Genomic DNA, 14,268 nt, shown 5'->3' with positions numbered 1-14,268 from the left:
GAAAATATCCAAAATAATATAATTTCAAGAATCAATAAAAATATTAACATTTATATTTTTAATATTAAGTCTTTGAAATCTATGGTGTAATTTATTTTTATAGCACATCTCAATTTGGATTAACCACATTTCAAGTGCTTAATAGCCACATGTAGCTAGGGGCTACCATAAGGAACAGCACAGCTCTTAAGCATCCAGCTTTGTCAACCACTGATCAGAGGGTACATTTTTGAAGAAAGAAATTGGGTTTTCAGTGAAGCATCAGTGTGGAAGAGTCACTCTACTTGACAACCCCATTCGGAAGAACAGCTAAATTTGTCCATACCTTAAGAAATATACAAAAGCCCTTAGTTTCAGAGTAAGAAAGAAAGTATGTAGCTTTAGGTTCTGATACAAAATTTCTTTATATCAGATATCCTACCACCTATATAATCTTACCGTATTAACATTCAGTTGTACTGTTTCATGCAGTTGCTCATTTGTTTTCTGCTAGTTTAAGACTGGTTTAATTTTAATTCAAAAAATTTAGGTATATGACCAGTTTTCATCATCAGGAGTTCTAAAGAATGCATTCCTCTTCATTGCTATTTTAGCAGTCCCACGGACAGGTTTACAGAACTTACAGGTGTCAGCTCAGCCTGTTCTTCTGTGAAGTCAGTATGATGCTTGGCCTGCTTGCTGGGGCATCTCAGAGAAATAGCATGCTGTGAAAATGCAGGAAGGAAGAAAATGATAGGTAAAGGAGGTGGAAAAGGGCCAGTCTCATTATCATGCAGAAAGAGAAAAAGATCACTGAAATGAATCGTTGAAACAAAATAGTAATGAAAAGTTGCATGCATCTTTAATTATATTATGCAAAAATAAAAAAGAACCAGATGATCTAACCCTTGATAACTTAAGGATAACTTAAGGATAACCTCACTACTTTTGAGACAGCAGAGCTCTATGGGAAGCTATGCACAAACACCAAGTCTAATACCAATTCCTGCTTCAACTGGGCCCTGACTGCTGTTTGGCAGTACTCTTATTAGTCTTTTCCCCCCGCTTCCTAAGTCATTCCCTCTAAAGCTCGTTCTAAGCAGTTTCCAAGTTGGTCAAGCTTCTAGTTTCACCCTTCCACCTCTTCGTATGACTTCATTTCACCCCATTACTAAGAACATCACATCCCTCAGCGAGGATTTTCATCACTAAAATGTATCCTTGAACCACACCTCTTTCTCATCTTTTTCTCCATTTCTGTATGAATAAATATATATTAAGTATGTCCTAGATCCCATTCATTTCCCCTCATTCCCAGTCTCTATATTCAACTAGTCCAGCTTATTGGGAGTGGGAAAGACAGAAAAATATTAAATACTTCTAGGTACCCACCTCTTGTTAAACTAGTGTTTTCTCCTTTTCACTGCTAAATTTCCTGAATTCAGCTATAGTATACTACCCTTCACTTATCTCTCAATTTCCTGCAATCTAGCATCTATCTTTCTTCTCCAAAGTCTGCATCCTTTGAGTTGTAATGCATTCTACAATTCATTCTCAAAGTCATCAATGATCTTTTAACCAGGGATTTCTATCTTTCCTATCATAGCACTCACTACACTGTACTGAAACTGAAATTGTTTGGTTGTCTGTACTGGCACTTTCTCCTCACACTATAAATTATAACCTCCTAAGGACACTGTGTATTATGTTCACAGTTTTACCCCTTACAGCCTAGTGCAATGCCTAGGCACTCAAATATTTATGGCATGAATAAATGACTACTGCTTCTTGGATTTCCCACCACAAGCTTGTTCAGATCAAGACTGTTTCTGCAACAGATGTTGGCAAGGATATGGAGAAACAGGAACCCTCTTGCACCACTGGCAGGAATGCAAACTGGTGCAGACACTCTAGGAAACAGTGTGGAGATTCCTCAAAAAATTAAAATAGAATTGCCCTACAACCAGCAATAGCACTACGAGGAATTTCTCCAAAGGACACAGGAGTGCTGATGCACAGGGACACATGTACCCCAATGTTTATAGCAACACTATCAACAATAGCCAAAGTATGGAAAGAGCCCAAATGTCCATCAACTGATGGATGGATAAAGAAGATGTGGTATGTATATACAATGGAATACTACTTGGCAATGAGAAAGAATGAAATCTTGCCATTTGCAACAACGTGGATAGAACTAGAGGATATTATGCTAAGTGAAATAAGTCATTCAGAGAAAGACAGGTATCATATGTTTTCACTCATATGTGGAATTTGAGAAACTTAACAGAAGACCATGGGGGAAGGAAAGGGAGAAAGATAGTTTCAAACAGAAAGGAAAGCAAAACATAAGAGACTCTTAAATACAGAGAACAAACTAAGGGTTGATTGGGGGTGCGGGGAGGAGGGAAAAATGGGTGATGGGCTTTGAGGAGAGCACTTGTTGGGAGGAGCAGTGGGTGTTGTATGTAAGTGATGAATTATGGGAATCTACTCTTGAAGCCAAGACTACACTGTATATACACTGTATGTTAGCCAACTTGAAAATAAATTATATTAAAAAAAAAATCAGCCAACATGCATTTATTGAGGGGCATCTATAACTGTGCCCAGTACTGGTAAATATTCAGAAGTAAAATAAATGACTTTATTAAAAAAAACTGTTTTTTCTTTATTGAGGTATAATTGACAAATAAATGACTCTTAAGAAAAAAAAAAAAGACTTTTTTTCTTTGCCCTCTCTACACTGTCTCATTAAACATATTCTCTAACGTGCCAATCACTCTATCATGGGAGGCCTATCAAATGTATATTGCCAATATCCTCATTCTTGGGAAATAAATAAAGACTGCAGTATTAAAGACTAAAGGGGCATGATAAATGCAATCGACTGCCAAATGGTATGGGGGAAGCAACTGTATATATAAAAAAACAATAAAGCAAATGTTGCAAAATACCAAAAATTAGTGAATCTGAATAATGAGTTTCATGAGTTCTTTGTAGTATTCTTTCAAGTTTTCGAAAGTTTCCTATTATTTCAAAATGAAAAGTTTCTTCATTTGTTTATTTATTTTAATTTGCATCCAAGTTGGTTAGCATACAGTGCAATAATGATTTCAGGAGTAGAATCCAGTGATTCATCCCCTACACGTAACAAACACCCAGTACTCATCCTAACAAGTGTCCTCCTTAATGTTCCTTGCCCATTTAGTGCATCCCCCCTACCAAAAACCCCTCCAGCAACCCTCAGTTTGTTCTCTGCCAAAATAAAAAGTTAAGAATCTATTCTCTGTAGACTCCATCTCACACAAACTCCCATCTGAAGTGTTCAACAAAAAGAGATGACTGACTATATACCATGCTAGTCTGACGGAACATTAGTTATTAAAATTCAACACATTGAGGGGTGCCTTGGTGGCTCAGTCAGTTGGGTGTCTGACTTTGACTCAGGTCATGATCTCACGGTTTGTGGGTTCAAGCCCCACGTCAGACTTTGCACTGACAGCATGGAGCCTGCTTCAGATTCTCTGTCTCCCTTTGTCTCTGCCCCTCTCCTGCTCTTGTTCTTTCTCTCTCTCTCAAAATTAAACATTAAAAAAATTTTTTTAATTCAACACATCCTCACCAAAAATGAATATATGTATGCAAAGTGACAACAGAAGTAGAAATAGTACATGTGCAAAGATTAAATGTCATTACATTAATACAGATGAAAGGGACCATGGAATGATATAGTTTATTTAATATTAGGTTCCACTTCCACAAAATATTCAAATACTTTACTACAAAAAATTATCTCCCCCAGATCTAATTTTTACCTCAAAAACGAATCTGGGGGTCAATCAATTCAACACATCAATTTTGCTATAAACATGTTCAATTCCAAAAACTTTTCTTAGCAAGCTATCAAATTTTCCATCAATCAATCAAAAACTCCAAAAATCTCTGCAAAGTTAGTAAAGTTAGTTATGGATCACCACTTTTTTGAACTGAATCTATAACATATTAAAATGAAGTGTCATTTACAAGCCAGAATCTTGTGCTGGTGTTGGAGTGGGGCGGGGGGGGGGGGGGGGGTGGCAGGTGCACAGAAAAGCATTGATCTCATATAGGAACCAAACCATAATCAAGAAATGGCCTCGCACCAAAAAACAAAACACTTCCTTTTGATAGCTAACATCTTAGATTACAACCGGAAAAAAGAAGTAGAAGTCGGTGGACACACATTAGGTTTCAATAAAACATTTACATTCATCCTTTACTGACGTGTGTGCATCTTTCACAAATATTAAAAATGAGCACAGCATTGGCAGTAAATAATGCAGACCCTAGGGCTGGAATAGTCATTCCAGTCTGAGCCTCTCAGCTTAGCCATTTACTGGCATTGTGACTCTAGGCTTACTATTTAACCTGTTTCCTCATGTGTTAAATAGAGTGATAATAGCATTTTCTCCAAAGGCTGTTGTAAGAAGTGAATACCATTACTATTTATTACAAATGTGGGAAACCACCAACCTTCATCTGAATTTCATTTATGCCTCAATTCATTTAAATTAGAGCTAGTTTAGAGTTGTTAAATTTTAACAATACATTCAGGAATATACTAAAACACCACAAGATGGGGATATTACTGCATGAATCTCTTCACCCTTTTTCTTCGTCCACCCTTGTATTTCTGTCTCTTGGTCTGGGTCTAAGAGCACTGGTCATTTTGAGTTTATTTTTGTGAATGGTGTAAGAAAGTGGTCTAGTTTCATTCTTCTGTATGTTGCTGTCCAGTTCTCCCAGCACCATTTGTTAAAGAGACTGTCTTTTTTCCATTGGATATTCTTTCCTGCTTTGTCAAAGATCAGTTGGCCATACTTTTGTGAAATAAGTCATACAGAGAAAGACAGATACCATATTTTCACTCTTATGTGGATCCTGAGAAACTTAACAGAAGACCATGGGGGAGGGGGAAAAAAGTTAGAGAGGGAGGGAGGCAAACCATAAGAGACTCTTAAAAAACTGAGAATAAACTGAGGGTTGATGGGGGGGTGGGAGGGAAGGGAAAGTGGGTGATGGGCACTGAGGAGAGCACCTGTTGGGATGAGCACTGGGTGTTGTATGGAAACCAATTTGACAATAAATTTCATATTTAAAAAAAAAAATAGAGCACAGGCCAGTCTAGCCTTGTCTTGATTCTCCTTCAATTCTGTGATGAATTAGCAAGGTATTGCAGTATGAGCTCTACAACCAGACTGTCTGGGTTCAAACCCTGGGGTAACTTATTTGGTCATTCTCTGCTTCAGTTCCTTCAGTTGTAAAAATGGAGGTAATGCTATCTATTCCATAAGACATTGTGCAGATTCAGTGTGTTAAGACATGGTAGGCACAATGCCCAATACAGAATAAACACCCAATATAGTAAAGGGGCTATTATTTCCCTGTTTTTCACCCCTCTTCTCTCTATTCCTCTTTCACTAGCCATTATGTAACCAGTAAATGTCTGAATGCTTTAAAATTATTTCTTTTATATTTTATAGTCCTTATTCATTGTAAAAACAGATGAATCTATTTCTATTCTTGTTCAAAAAAAGGCCCTTTACCAGCCCTCATAACACAAAACTAAAAAGAAAAACAAAACAGACCTAAAATCAAATAGAGATGAAAAATCGCACAGATTACTAAGAAATACACAAAACAAGAATCAGGGTATATATGTAAATGTTGATTGGGGTGGTGTGTTTGAAAAGTGTGAGAACTAGACTTTCCTCCTGGTTTTCAACAAATCTTCAGTTCTTTCATCTGGTACCTATTCTTTCTACTATTTATTAACCTCAGTAAGCCAGTGAAATTGGAATTAAACCCAAGTTGGTACATGTGAATAAATTTCAGTCAAATGCAGTAACATAGCCATCAGAGTTTTAAGAGAAAAATAGCTGCAATAATTGAGAAATCAATTAATAATCCCTATCTTTTAGATATGCAGTCCTCTTAAAGTTTGAGAAAGCCTTGTGCTCTCAAGTTAGTACTTCAGACCAAAAGGTTGTTTGCTAAGAATAACTCAGGACTTAAATTCCAGTGTGGTTCCCCACCTCCTTGTGCTACAATAAACACAATTGCTATTTTCTTTCCACTACCTCAAAATTTCTAATTCTTTAAATAGTTCTAAAAAGTGAAGGAACTGGAAGAATTTATTGCACTGAACCTATGATATGCTATTGGCATATCAAGTTATAATGGTATATCAATGAAAGATTTCATCTAGGAAAGATTTCATTTACTAGATCAGATACTAAGAAATTTTTTCCTATCATAATATTTATAGTACAATCATCAAGTATTAGGATTCAATAAAACCTTTTGAATCTGCCATAAACTACAACAATAATAGCTCTTAAAAGCATTTTCATTTTAAAAGTACAACTTCATGTATAAAGTTCCAAATTCAGAGGAATCATTAAGGTTTCAATCTCACCAAAAAATAAATATAAAGGAATGTTTTAGCATTAACCTTTTATCAGTGAACCCTATTCTATATAAAATTTATAACATGAAATTACCATTTAAATTTGCCAACTGCTGTCTAATTTAAAACTATTGTCTTATCAGTTAACATGAATAAAAGTGCCCTAACAATGCCAGGAAATCAGCTGCAACATTTATTTCACATGGGTTAAGATACAAAGAGGCTACATTTGAATTTATTTCAACCACAATGAATTCCAGTTTAAAAATTTACTAGATGAATACTACTGGTAGACTTCATAAGAATACTGACTGAAATTATTCTATGATCCATTTTTATGTTTATCCATGGAAAATATTTTATTTTAAAGCATTCTTTAACATTCAGGAAGTAATCATTTTTTAACAATCAGCTTCAGTTTATTTTTAAGATACTGATAAAAACTGGGTGGCAAATGTTATAGTTTCGTAATTCAAATATAGACTCCCCAGTTACTTGAACTACTTAGTGTCTTCTTTGGAATAAATAAATAAATAAATAAATAATAAGAAGGCTTAAATGAAATAAATAAAGCACAGTATTTCAACAAAAGTTAGGAAAGAGAAAGGCAGGGAAAAAAAGATTTACTCTTCCAGATGTGAAAAGGTACTGTGCCTATCCTGGTTTCAGAGAGCAAGAGGGCAAAAAGATAAGCCATGGTATTGTTTCATTTTTAGATGGGCACTTTGACTACCCATGCCCCCAAGATAGAACAATACCAACCTCAGATTGATTCTTCTAACCTGGCTCAGATGTCTGGCAAAAAAGTAGGAGGCAGCATGACTGGCAAAGCGAGAGAAGGAGGGAGAGGTAATGGGAAAGCAAATCCTGCAGGCCATTGCATGGAGCTGGGGTTTAGAGTAAGATACAAAGTCTTTGGGTTTGAAAAGAGGGGTAAAACCCGACCTACCTTTAAGAGGATCACTCTGGCTTCTGTATGGATGGTATAACGTTAAGGGGAAGGTGAATATAGGAAGACTAGCTGGGAGGCTATTGCAAAAATCTACATCAAAATGATGTTGGCTTGGTGGCAGTGAGGGTCATGAGAAGTGATCAAATTCTGGATATATTCGGAAGGTAAAGGAAACAGAATTTGCTATGACTGGAATGGCGGGTGGAAAGAAAAGTAGACTAAGACTCCAAGGATTTTGTTTGATGCACTAGAAGGACAGCGGAGCCACTGACTATGATGGAGAAGACTTTTCTCCCAGACTTTTAGTTTGGGAGAAAAGATCAGGATTTCAGTTTTAGATGAGTTAAATTTGAGCTACCAATTAGACGTCCAAATAGAGATACTGATTAGAGAAAGGATGTATGAGCCTGGAGATCAGGGTGAAGGTGCTGGCAAAAGACACTTGTATTTCTTTGAGTCTAAGATGACTTAATGCTGGTACTTTCTTGATCTTCATCAGGAACTGTCAAAAGAAAACTTCACACAGAATATATTTGCCACCTCACTGACAGTGAGTGACAAATGCCACCTGTTTCTAAAACATGGTCTCTCAACCTCGGTACAATTTGGGGTTAGATAATTCTTTGCTGTGGTGGCTGTCCTGTGTGTTGTAGGATTTTAGCAATACCCTTGGCTTCTACCCACTACGTGCTAGTAACACTCTTTTATCGGCGACCAAAAATGTCTCCACACACTGCTGAATGTCCCCTGGGGGGGGGGGGTGCAAAATAGCTCCCAGTTACCACTGTTTTAGAGGGATTAAAAGGTGGGGAACAGGTGCGTCTTAGATAAATGAAATAGGGTACTAAAATGTGGAAGCTGTCAGTGCTTAAGCTCACAAGACCGGATTTGGATAGAAAAGTAGTCTGAGGACTGCACCTTGGGGTACTCCAATGTCAAGAGACCATAGACATGAGAAAGAGATTGTGAAGGAATGGTCAATGAGATGCATCCACTCCTTCCCCAAATCAAACTAAAACAAAGATAAATGTTTTTTTTTTTTTCTGTTGCCTTTTAAAAAAATATTTATTTTGAGAGAGAGAAAGAGAGCAACTGAGCCCATGTGTGTGTGCACAGAGTAGGAGCGGAACAGGGGCAGAGAGAGAGGGGGAGAGAGAATCCCAAGCAACTCCACGGTCAGCACAGAGCTGGACATGGGGGCTCAAGCTCATGAACTGTGAGATCATGACCTGAGCCAAAATCAAGAGCTGGATGCTTAACTGACTGAGCCACCCAGGTACCCCTTGTGTTGCTTTCTAAAAAAAAATTAATAACAAACTCACAAGACATGACAAAATTTTGGAAGCTAGAAAGCATTTGGCTGAGTGGTAATCAACTCATAGACCCAAGGAAAGCTGAATGTTGAGCCAGCACTGGAGAAAAGCACAGGAACAACCCAATGTACATCATGTAACCTCAAAAGTCTCCAGAAGCAACAGAAATGATCGTGGGAAGAAAAGCAGGAGGATTACTTGAAAGCATACTTAAGAAAGCAGTTAATTCCCAGATTCCTTCCTTTACTCGCCCAACAGCAGTGGTCTCAAGTTCAGACTGATAGTCACTTATAGGACCCAACAGACCATAGCTTGGCACCACGTTTACTTAGTTCTGCAGAAAGACAGAGCATGCTAGCATGAGACATGCTATCTTTAGAAGGGATTATACAGTCCCCCAGAAGCCTTTTGTGGACACACCATTGTAAAGGACAGAGATCATGTAGGTAAGTACAGAAATCACTCTGGCTTAGGGAAACTTCATACTCCACATGAATCAGCAGTACATTTTAACAGCCAATGAGTATAGGTTCTAGGATCCCTCAAGGGATGTATTTATGTTCACTTACAAAACTGACACACTGCACACTGGGAAACAAAGGACTGTGTCTTTTCATAGGCTTCTATAGTTTACTCAGTCTTCCCAGTCCATATGCACTCACTAATCAGGAGTCAGTTTGCAATAAACAATATTACCTGGAAACATTCTATATTTATTAGTCAAGTTTCTAGTTAAAAAAAAAAATGCCAGGAGAAGGAAAACACCCAAGATTGTTTCCCATGAAAATAAGGGCTCAGACTTGCTATTAACCCTTTTCTACTTAAAGTGATTCTCGGGGCACCTGTGTGGCTCAGTCGGTTAAGCACCTAACTCTTGATTTTGGTTCCAGTCATGATCTCATGGTTCATGGGATCAAGCCCCATGTCAGGCTCCGTGCTGACAGTGTGGAGCCTGCTTGGCATCCTCTCTCTCTCTCTCTCTCTGCCCTGCCCTGCCCTGCCCCTGATCATGTGTGCGTGAGCTCTCTCTCTCTCAAAATAAATAAACTTAAAAAAAAAAAAAGTGATTCTTGAAGGGGAACTTTTGCCTTACAGGGAACATATAGCAACGTCCAGAGACATTTCTAGTTGTCACAACTGTCACAACTGAACTAGGCGTATGTACTCCTGGCACCTAGTGGATAGATGTCAGTGACGCTGCTGAATGTCCTACAATGCACAAGATAGCTCCCACAACAAAGAATTATCTAGCCCAAAATGTTAGTAGTGAACGTTGAGAAATCCTGACCTAAAGGGATTAGACAGAAGTTCACATGCTGAACACTGAGGACCACCTCACATTGCAAGCCTTCTCAAATGGGCTGTTAATGCACTGGCAGCCAAGCATATGCCCTCCATGCAGGAGAATGGAAGAATCTTCTCTGGAGAAGCTCACCCACCTGAGAGAAAAGACCTAAGAATGTTCCTACAGCAAAGACTGCAAAAGACAACAAAGAATTTTAAGATGATAGTAACAGAACACTAATTTTGTTTGAACCAAGAGACTTAATTAACTGGGGGAAAGTTTGGAGTTGAAATAGTGATAAACATACAAAAAAACTGTATGTTTTTAAACTTAAAGACAAGTTTTAATTCCAGGTAAGCAAAATGCAATGTCCCAGAAAGGAAATGTAATAAAAGCACATAAAGCCTGGGGCGCCTGGGTGGCTCAGTGGGTTAAGCGTCCGTCTCTTGATTTTGGCTCAGGTCATGATCTCATAGTTCCTGAGTTTGAGTCCCGCAACGGGCGGTGCGCTGACACTGCAGAGCCTGCTTGGGATTCTCTGTCTCCCCCTCTCTCTCTACCCCTTTCTCACTTGCTCCCTATCTCTCCCAAAAATTTTAGAAAGAAAGAGAGAGAGAGAGAGAGAGAGAGAGAGAGAGAGAGAGAGAAAGAAAAGAAAGAAAGAAAGAAAGAAAGAAAGAAAGAAAGAAAAGAAAAGACAAGAAAAGACAAGAAAAGACAAGACAAGACAAGACAAGACAGGCATATAGAATTTAGCACCAAACTGCATGTATACAGTCATGATAATACAAACACTGAATAGTATCCCAACCAAAATACACTGGGAGGATAGGAAGGGAGAAGGGAGAGGAGCTGTCTAAAAAGGAACTGTCTAAATCCTAATCTTCCAGAGCAAGAAGTCAGAAGATAGCACATATAACTATAATAAATCAAGAAACAGTAATAGAAGTATAGATTTAATGATATAGATGTAAATACCCTGAGAATCAGCTAAAAGAGCAGACAGTTCTAACCTCTGAGAGAATATAGCATGTTTGTACACATGTGTAGCAGTGTTTTCTGTAACAACCCTCACAGAACTATTGGCCTCTTTAAACTCCATGCATGCAAATGTAATTAAAATATGCTTTAAAAATTGTATTTGAGTGTAGGGACAATTTGATACATGGGTTTGGGATTTTAGTAAGCCTCAACTGGTTTTCTTAATTTGAAGAACAGACTAGATCCATAAAAAAGTGCACTAAAACAAGTTCCAGATTTGTTAAACCACTTTTCTACTCATCCAGGCAAGGCAAAAGAACAGGCTGGATAGAGAAGGCTTCAACTCTTTCCCTGCTTTACTCCTGGTTTACTCACCAAACTTTATACTGAAGTCTTACATTAAACATAATACTACTGAACACAGGTATCCTTGCCTATGAATGCCACAAGGTCACATTTGAAGAGTTTGCTGGGATAGGATTTTTCATTTTTCATTTTATTGTATGAATTTATATAATGAGTATATTTTTACAGATGAAACACAAAGATACTTAATGATTAGTTCATAACCTGACCACATACATCTTGACCCAACTCAAAATAACCTGATTAGAAGGAAGGAATATCAATATATAAAACACAGAATAACCAAGAAAGCAGAGCCCTAATAAAATATTGCTCATATTCCAAAGGGTAAATCTAAAAGACATAAATGATACATGCTGTGGAGCTGGTGCTAAATATAATCCCCAAATACCGTAAGACAGAAATCAATTTTTAAGTTCTCTATATAATATACATACCACTTAAATGAGCTTCATTTTAAATAAGTCAAAGTTTATTTTTTAGATTGATATAACGTACGTATTCTTTACAAGCAACAAAACTCGAGTTTATCTCCAAACCACCATGATCCATGCTTCTTTTATGCCGCACTGTGCCCAGAACAAGCTAGGTACATTAATGGGTACAAGGAGCTACTGATAGAAATTAATCTAATGAATTAAATCAATGGGGGGAAAATCAATAATGTTGAGTAATAGGTGTAAATTTTAAATTTCTCTGTGATTCTTTAAATCATGTTTGCCAAGATTTTACCTTAGTATTGACTATTCACAAATAGATTATTTTACTCTGTGGTAGAGAGCATTGTAAACAAAAACCAAATGGAAGGCTGGCTTTATTTTGCCCACACTGATTTTCTTCTTTCTTGCTGTTTACCCTGTAATGATATTGCCTTCTTCTTGACAAAAATATTCAATAAAGAATTTACCTACACTAAACTCAGCTTTTGCTAAACTCATTTTAACATATATCCATTTCTTACTCTTGCCCCAACACATCCAAAAAACTTTGCCTTTTAAAAATCCATTCACATATATTATCCCTTTTGATTCTCTGAACCACCAGATGAGGAGTACAACCCTGTGCTATTAGCTCCATTTTACTTATGAGAAATTGATGTCCACAGAGGCTGAATAACTCATTTAAGGTCCTAATGGTAGTGAGTGGCAAAGATAACACTTGGAACCAAGTTTTCTGATTCCAAGTCCAGTGGCTTTTTTCACTACAGTACACTTACTCTTTGATAACAAAATAGAATATTGGAGGACTACAGTGGTGATAGGTATCTTTTTCATAAGTTGTTTTATAATAAACATACATTAAAAGCAACTATTATCAGCTTAACAACTATAACAGCTTTGCAAAATGTCATCAAATATAAATCACATTTCAAGTTTTTAAATCATGTGAAACAAATGATATTAATTCAAGGGCTTCAAACAGCCTAAGAATAAAATGAAGAAACTCCCTTAATTATTGTGACACTGCTGTATCTGGTAATATATTCCTTCTGTAGTCTGATTTGAAAACTTAGCTTAGAGGGATCCTTGACAAATTTTAAATGTAGAAAAAAAAAGATAGTTAATTAAAACTACGTTTAAAAAAATGTAATTTCCTCCTTTTTTTTAGTACTAAAATACCAGGAAAAAAAGTTCCATCTACTTACCTCAGTAATTGGCTGCCCCTGATGTGTCAAATCCAGTTCTTGAGGGCGTGTTACTTTATCAATATCCAATGAGTCCATGCTGGACGTTGCAGAGGTGATGCTAGAACGAGAGGAGTTACTAATAGAGCGCACTTCAGCATCGCTCACTGTGCCGGCTGATGCTGTTCTTCTGTGCTGATTAGTTACTGAGGGCTTAGTGTCTTCTAGTACAGATTGCTGAGCAGCCTCATCCATGCTCAAGGAAGCCTGCTCTAATTGTGCAGTGATGTCATCCAGGGAGTAGTTGGCATGTGACACTTTAGTTACTCTGTTAGACGAGGACGACAATCCTTTCAAAGTGCCATGTTTTGATGCATGTCGGCTAGCAGGTAATTTCTGAGGAGCTTTTGTTTCTGTGATTTGACGCTTACTATTTCCTGCACCAATACTGCTTAGCTCCTGCTCTATTGAGCAAAGATCGGCCATCAGGGCATCCAGATCCACAGTTTCTCCCTGATTCAGAGCTTCTGCAATAAACAATATACATGATGTGTCCAGATCACACTGAATGAGAATTTATACATTCTATTATAAATCTGCTAATGAATGCAGGGGAAGAAGCAAAGAAATGTATCCTATTGGGCCTAAAGCCTACCAAATATATATTTCTAAGAGTTTTTTGTTTTAAATTCACAGAGAAATTTTTAGAAGCAAATAGTCCATCTTTTAAGATTTATAGTAATCAGCAGAGAATAAAATTACGAGTTGAAAGATAAAAATAATGCAAAAATCATATACTGTCCCATGGTTTTAACCACATCCCCCATCCAACTTTTTACCGTAGGCTATATGCTGTTAATATGATCAGTGCCTTGGTAGAGCTGTTAATACCTGAAGAGTTGAGAGCATAGAAGGAAAAATACAAGGCCTAAAAAAATTGCAGATTACGATGTCAATTCCAAATACTATAAAGTTGATTAGGCAAGATACATTAAATAAAGGCCAGAGGAGCTGATTTAAAAATTAACAGGTAATTTCACTGGACTTTATTTCAATGAAAATACAACAATGCAATTAAGTTTGTCATAGGGTTCCAACTTGAGTATGTACCTGGTCAAATTATTAATCACTAGAAAACTATTTTAGTTATGTTCCAGTTCAGTTTGTTCTGTGATCATTTCAATTAGTAATAAAATGCACATACCAAGAAATATACGAACTTACTGAAGTTATGCATGTAGTTTTTACATTGAGCTATTCAGAACTGTAACTGCATTGCTTCCACATTATATAATTTAGTATGCTATTTTACATTTT

General features: G+C 37.1%; 1 protein-coding gene across 2 annotated transcripts in view; it reads right to left on the bottom strand.

Annotated features, from left to right (window-relative positions):
- RAPH1 (Ras association (RalGDS/AF-6) and pleckstrin homology domains 1) overlaps positions 1-14,268 on the bottom strand; it is a 105,456-nt gene that overhangs the window by 47,258 nt on the left and 43,930 nt on the right. The window contains exons 4-5 of one of the 2 annotated variants that reach the window (XM_049615090.1): positions 12,973-13,478; positions 624-704 (exon numbers count right to left, since the gene is read on the bottom strand). In XM_049615090.1, the coding sequence (XP_049471047.1) occupies positions 624-704; positions 12,973-13,478 (587 nt within the window). The remainder of the gene's footprint in view (positions 1-623; positions 705-12,972; positions 13,479-14,268) is intronic. The other variant, XM_049615089.1, reaches the window with a different exon arrangement.

Source organism: Panthera uncia (assembly GCF_023721935.1).
Source record: "Panthera uncia isolate 11264 chromosome C1 unlocalized genomic scaffold, Puncia_PCG_1.0 HiC_scaffold_3, whole genome shotgun sequence".
Classification (NCBI taxonomy): domain Eukaryota; kingdom Metazoa; phylum Chordata; class Mammalia; order Carnivora; family Felidae; genus Panthera; species Panthera uncia.
This window is presented reverse-complemented; position numbering and strand designations above follow the sequence as displayed.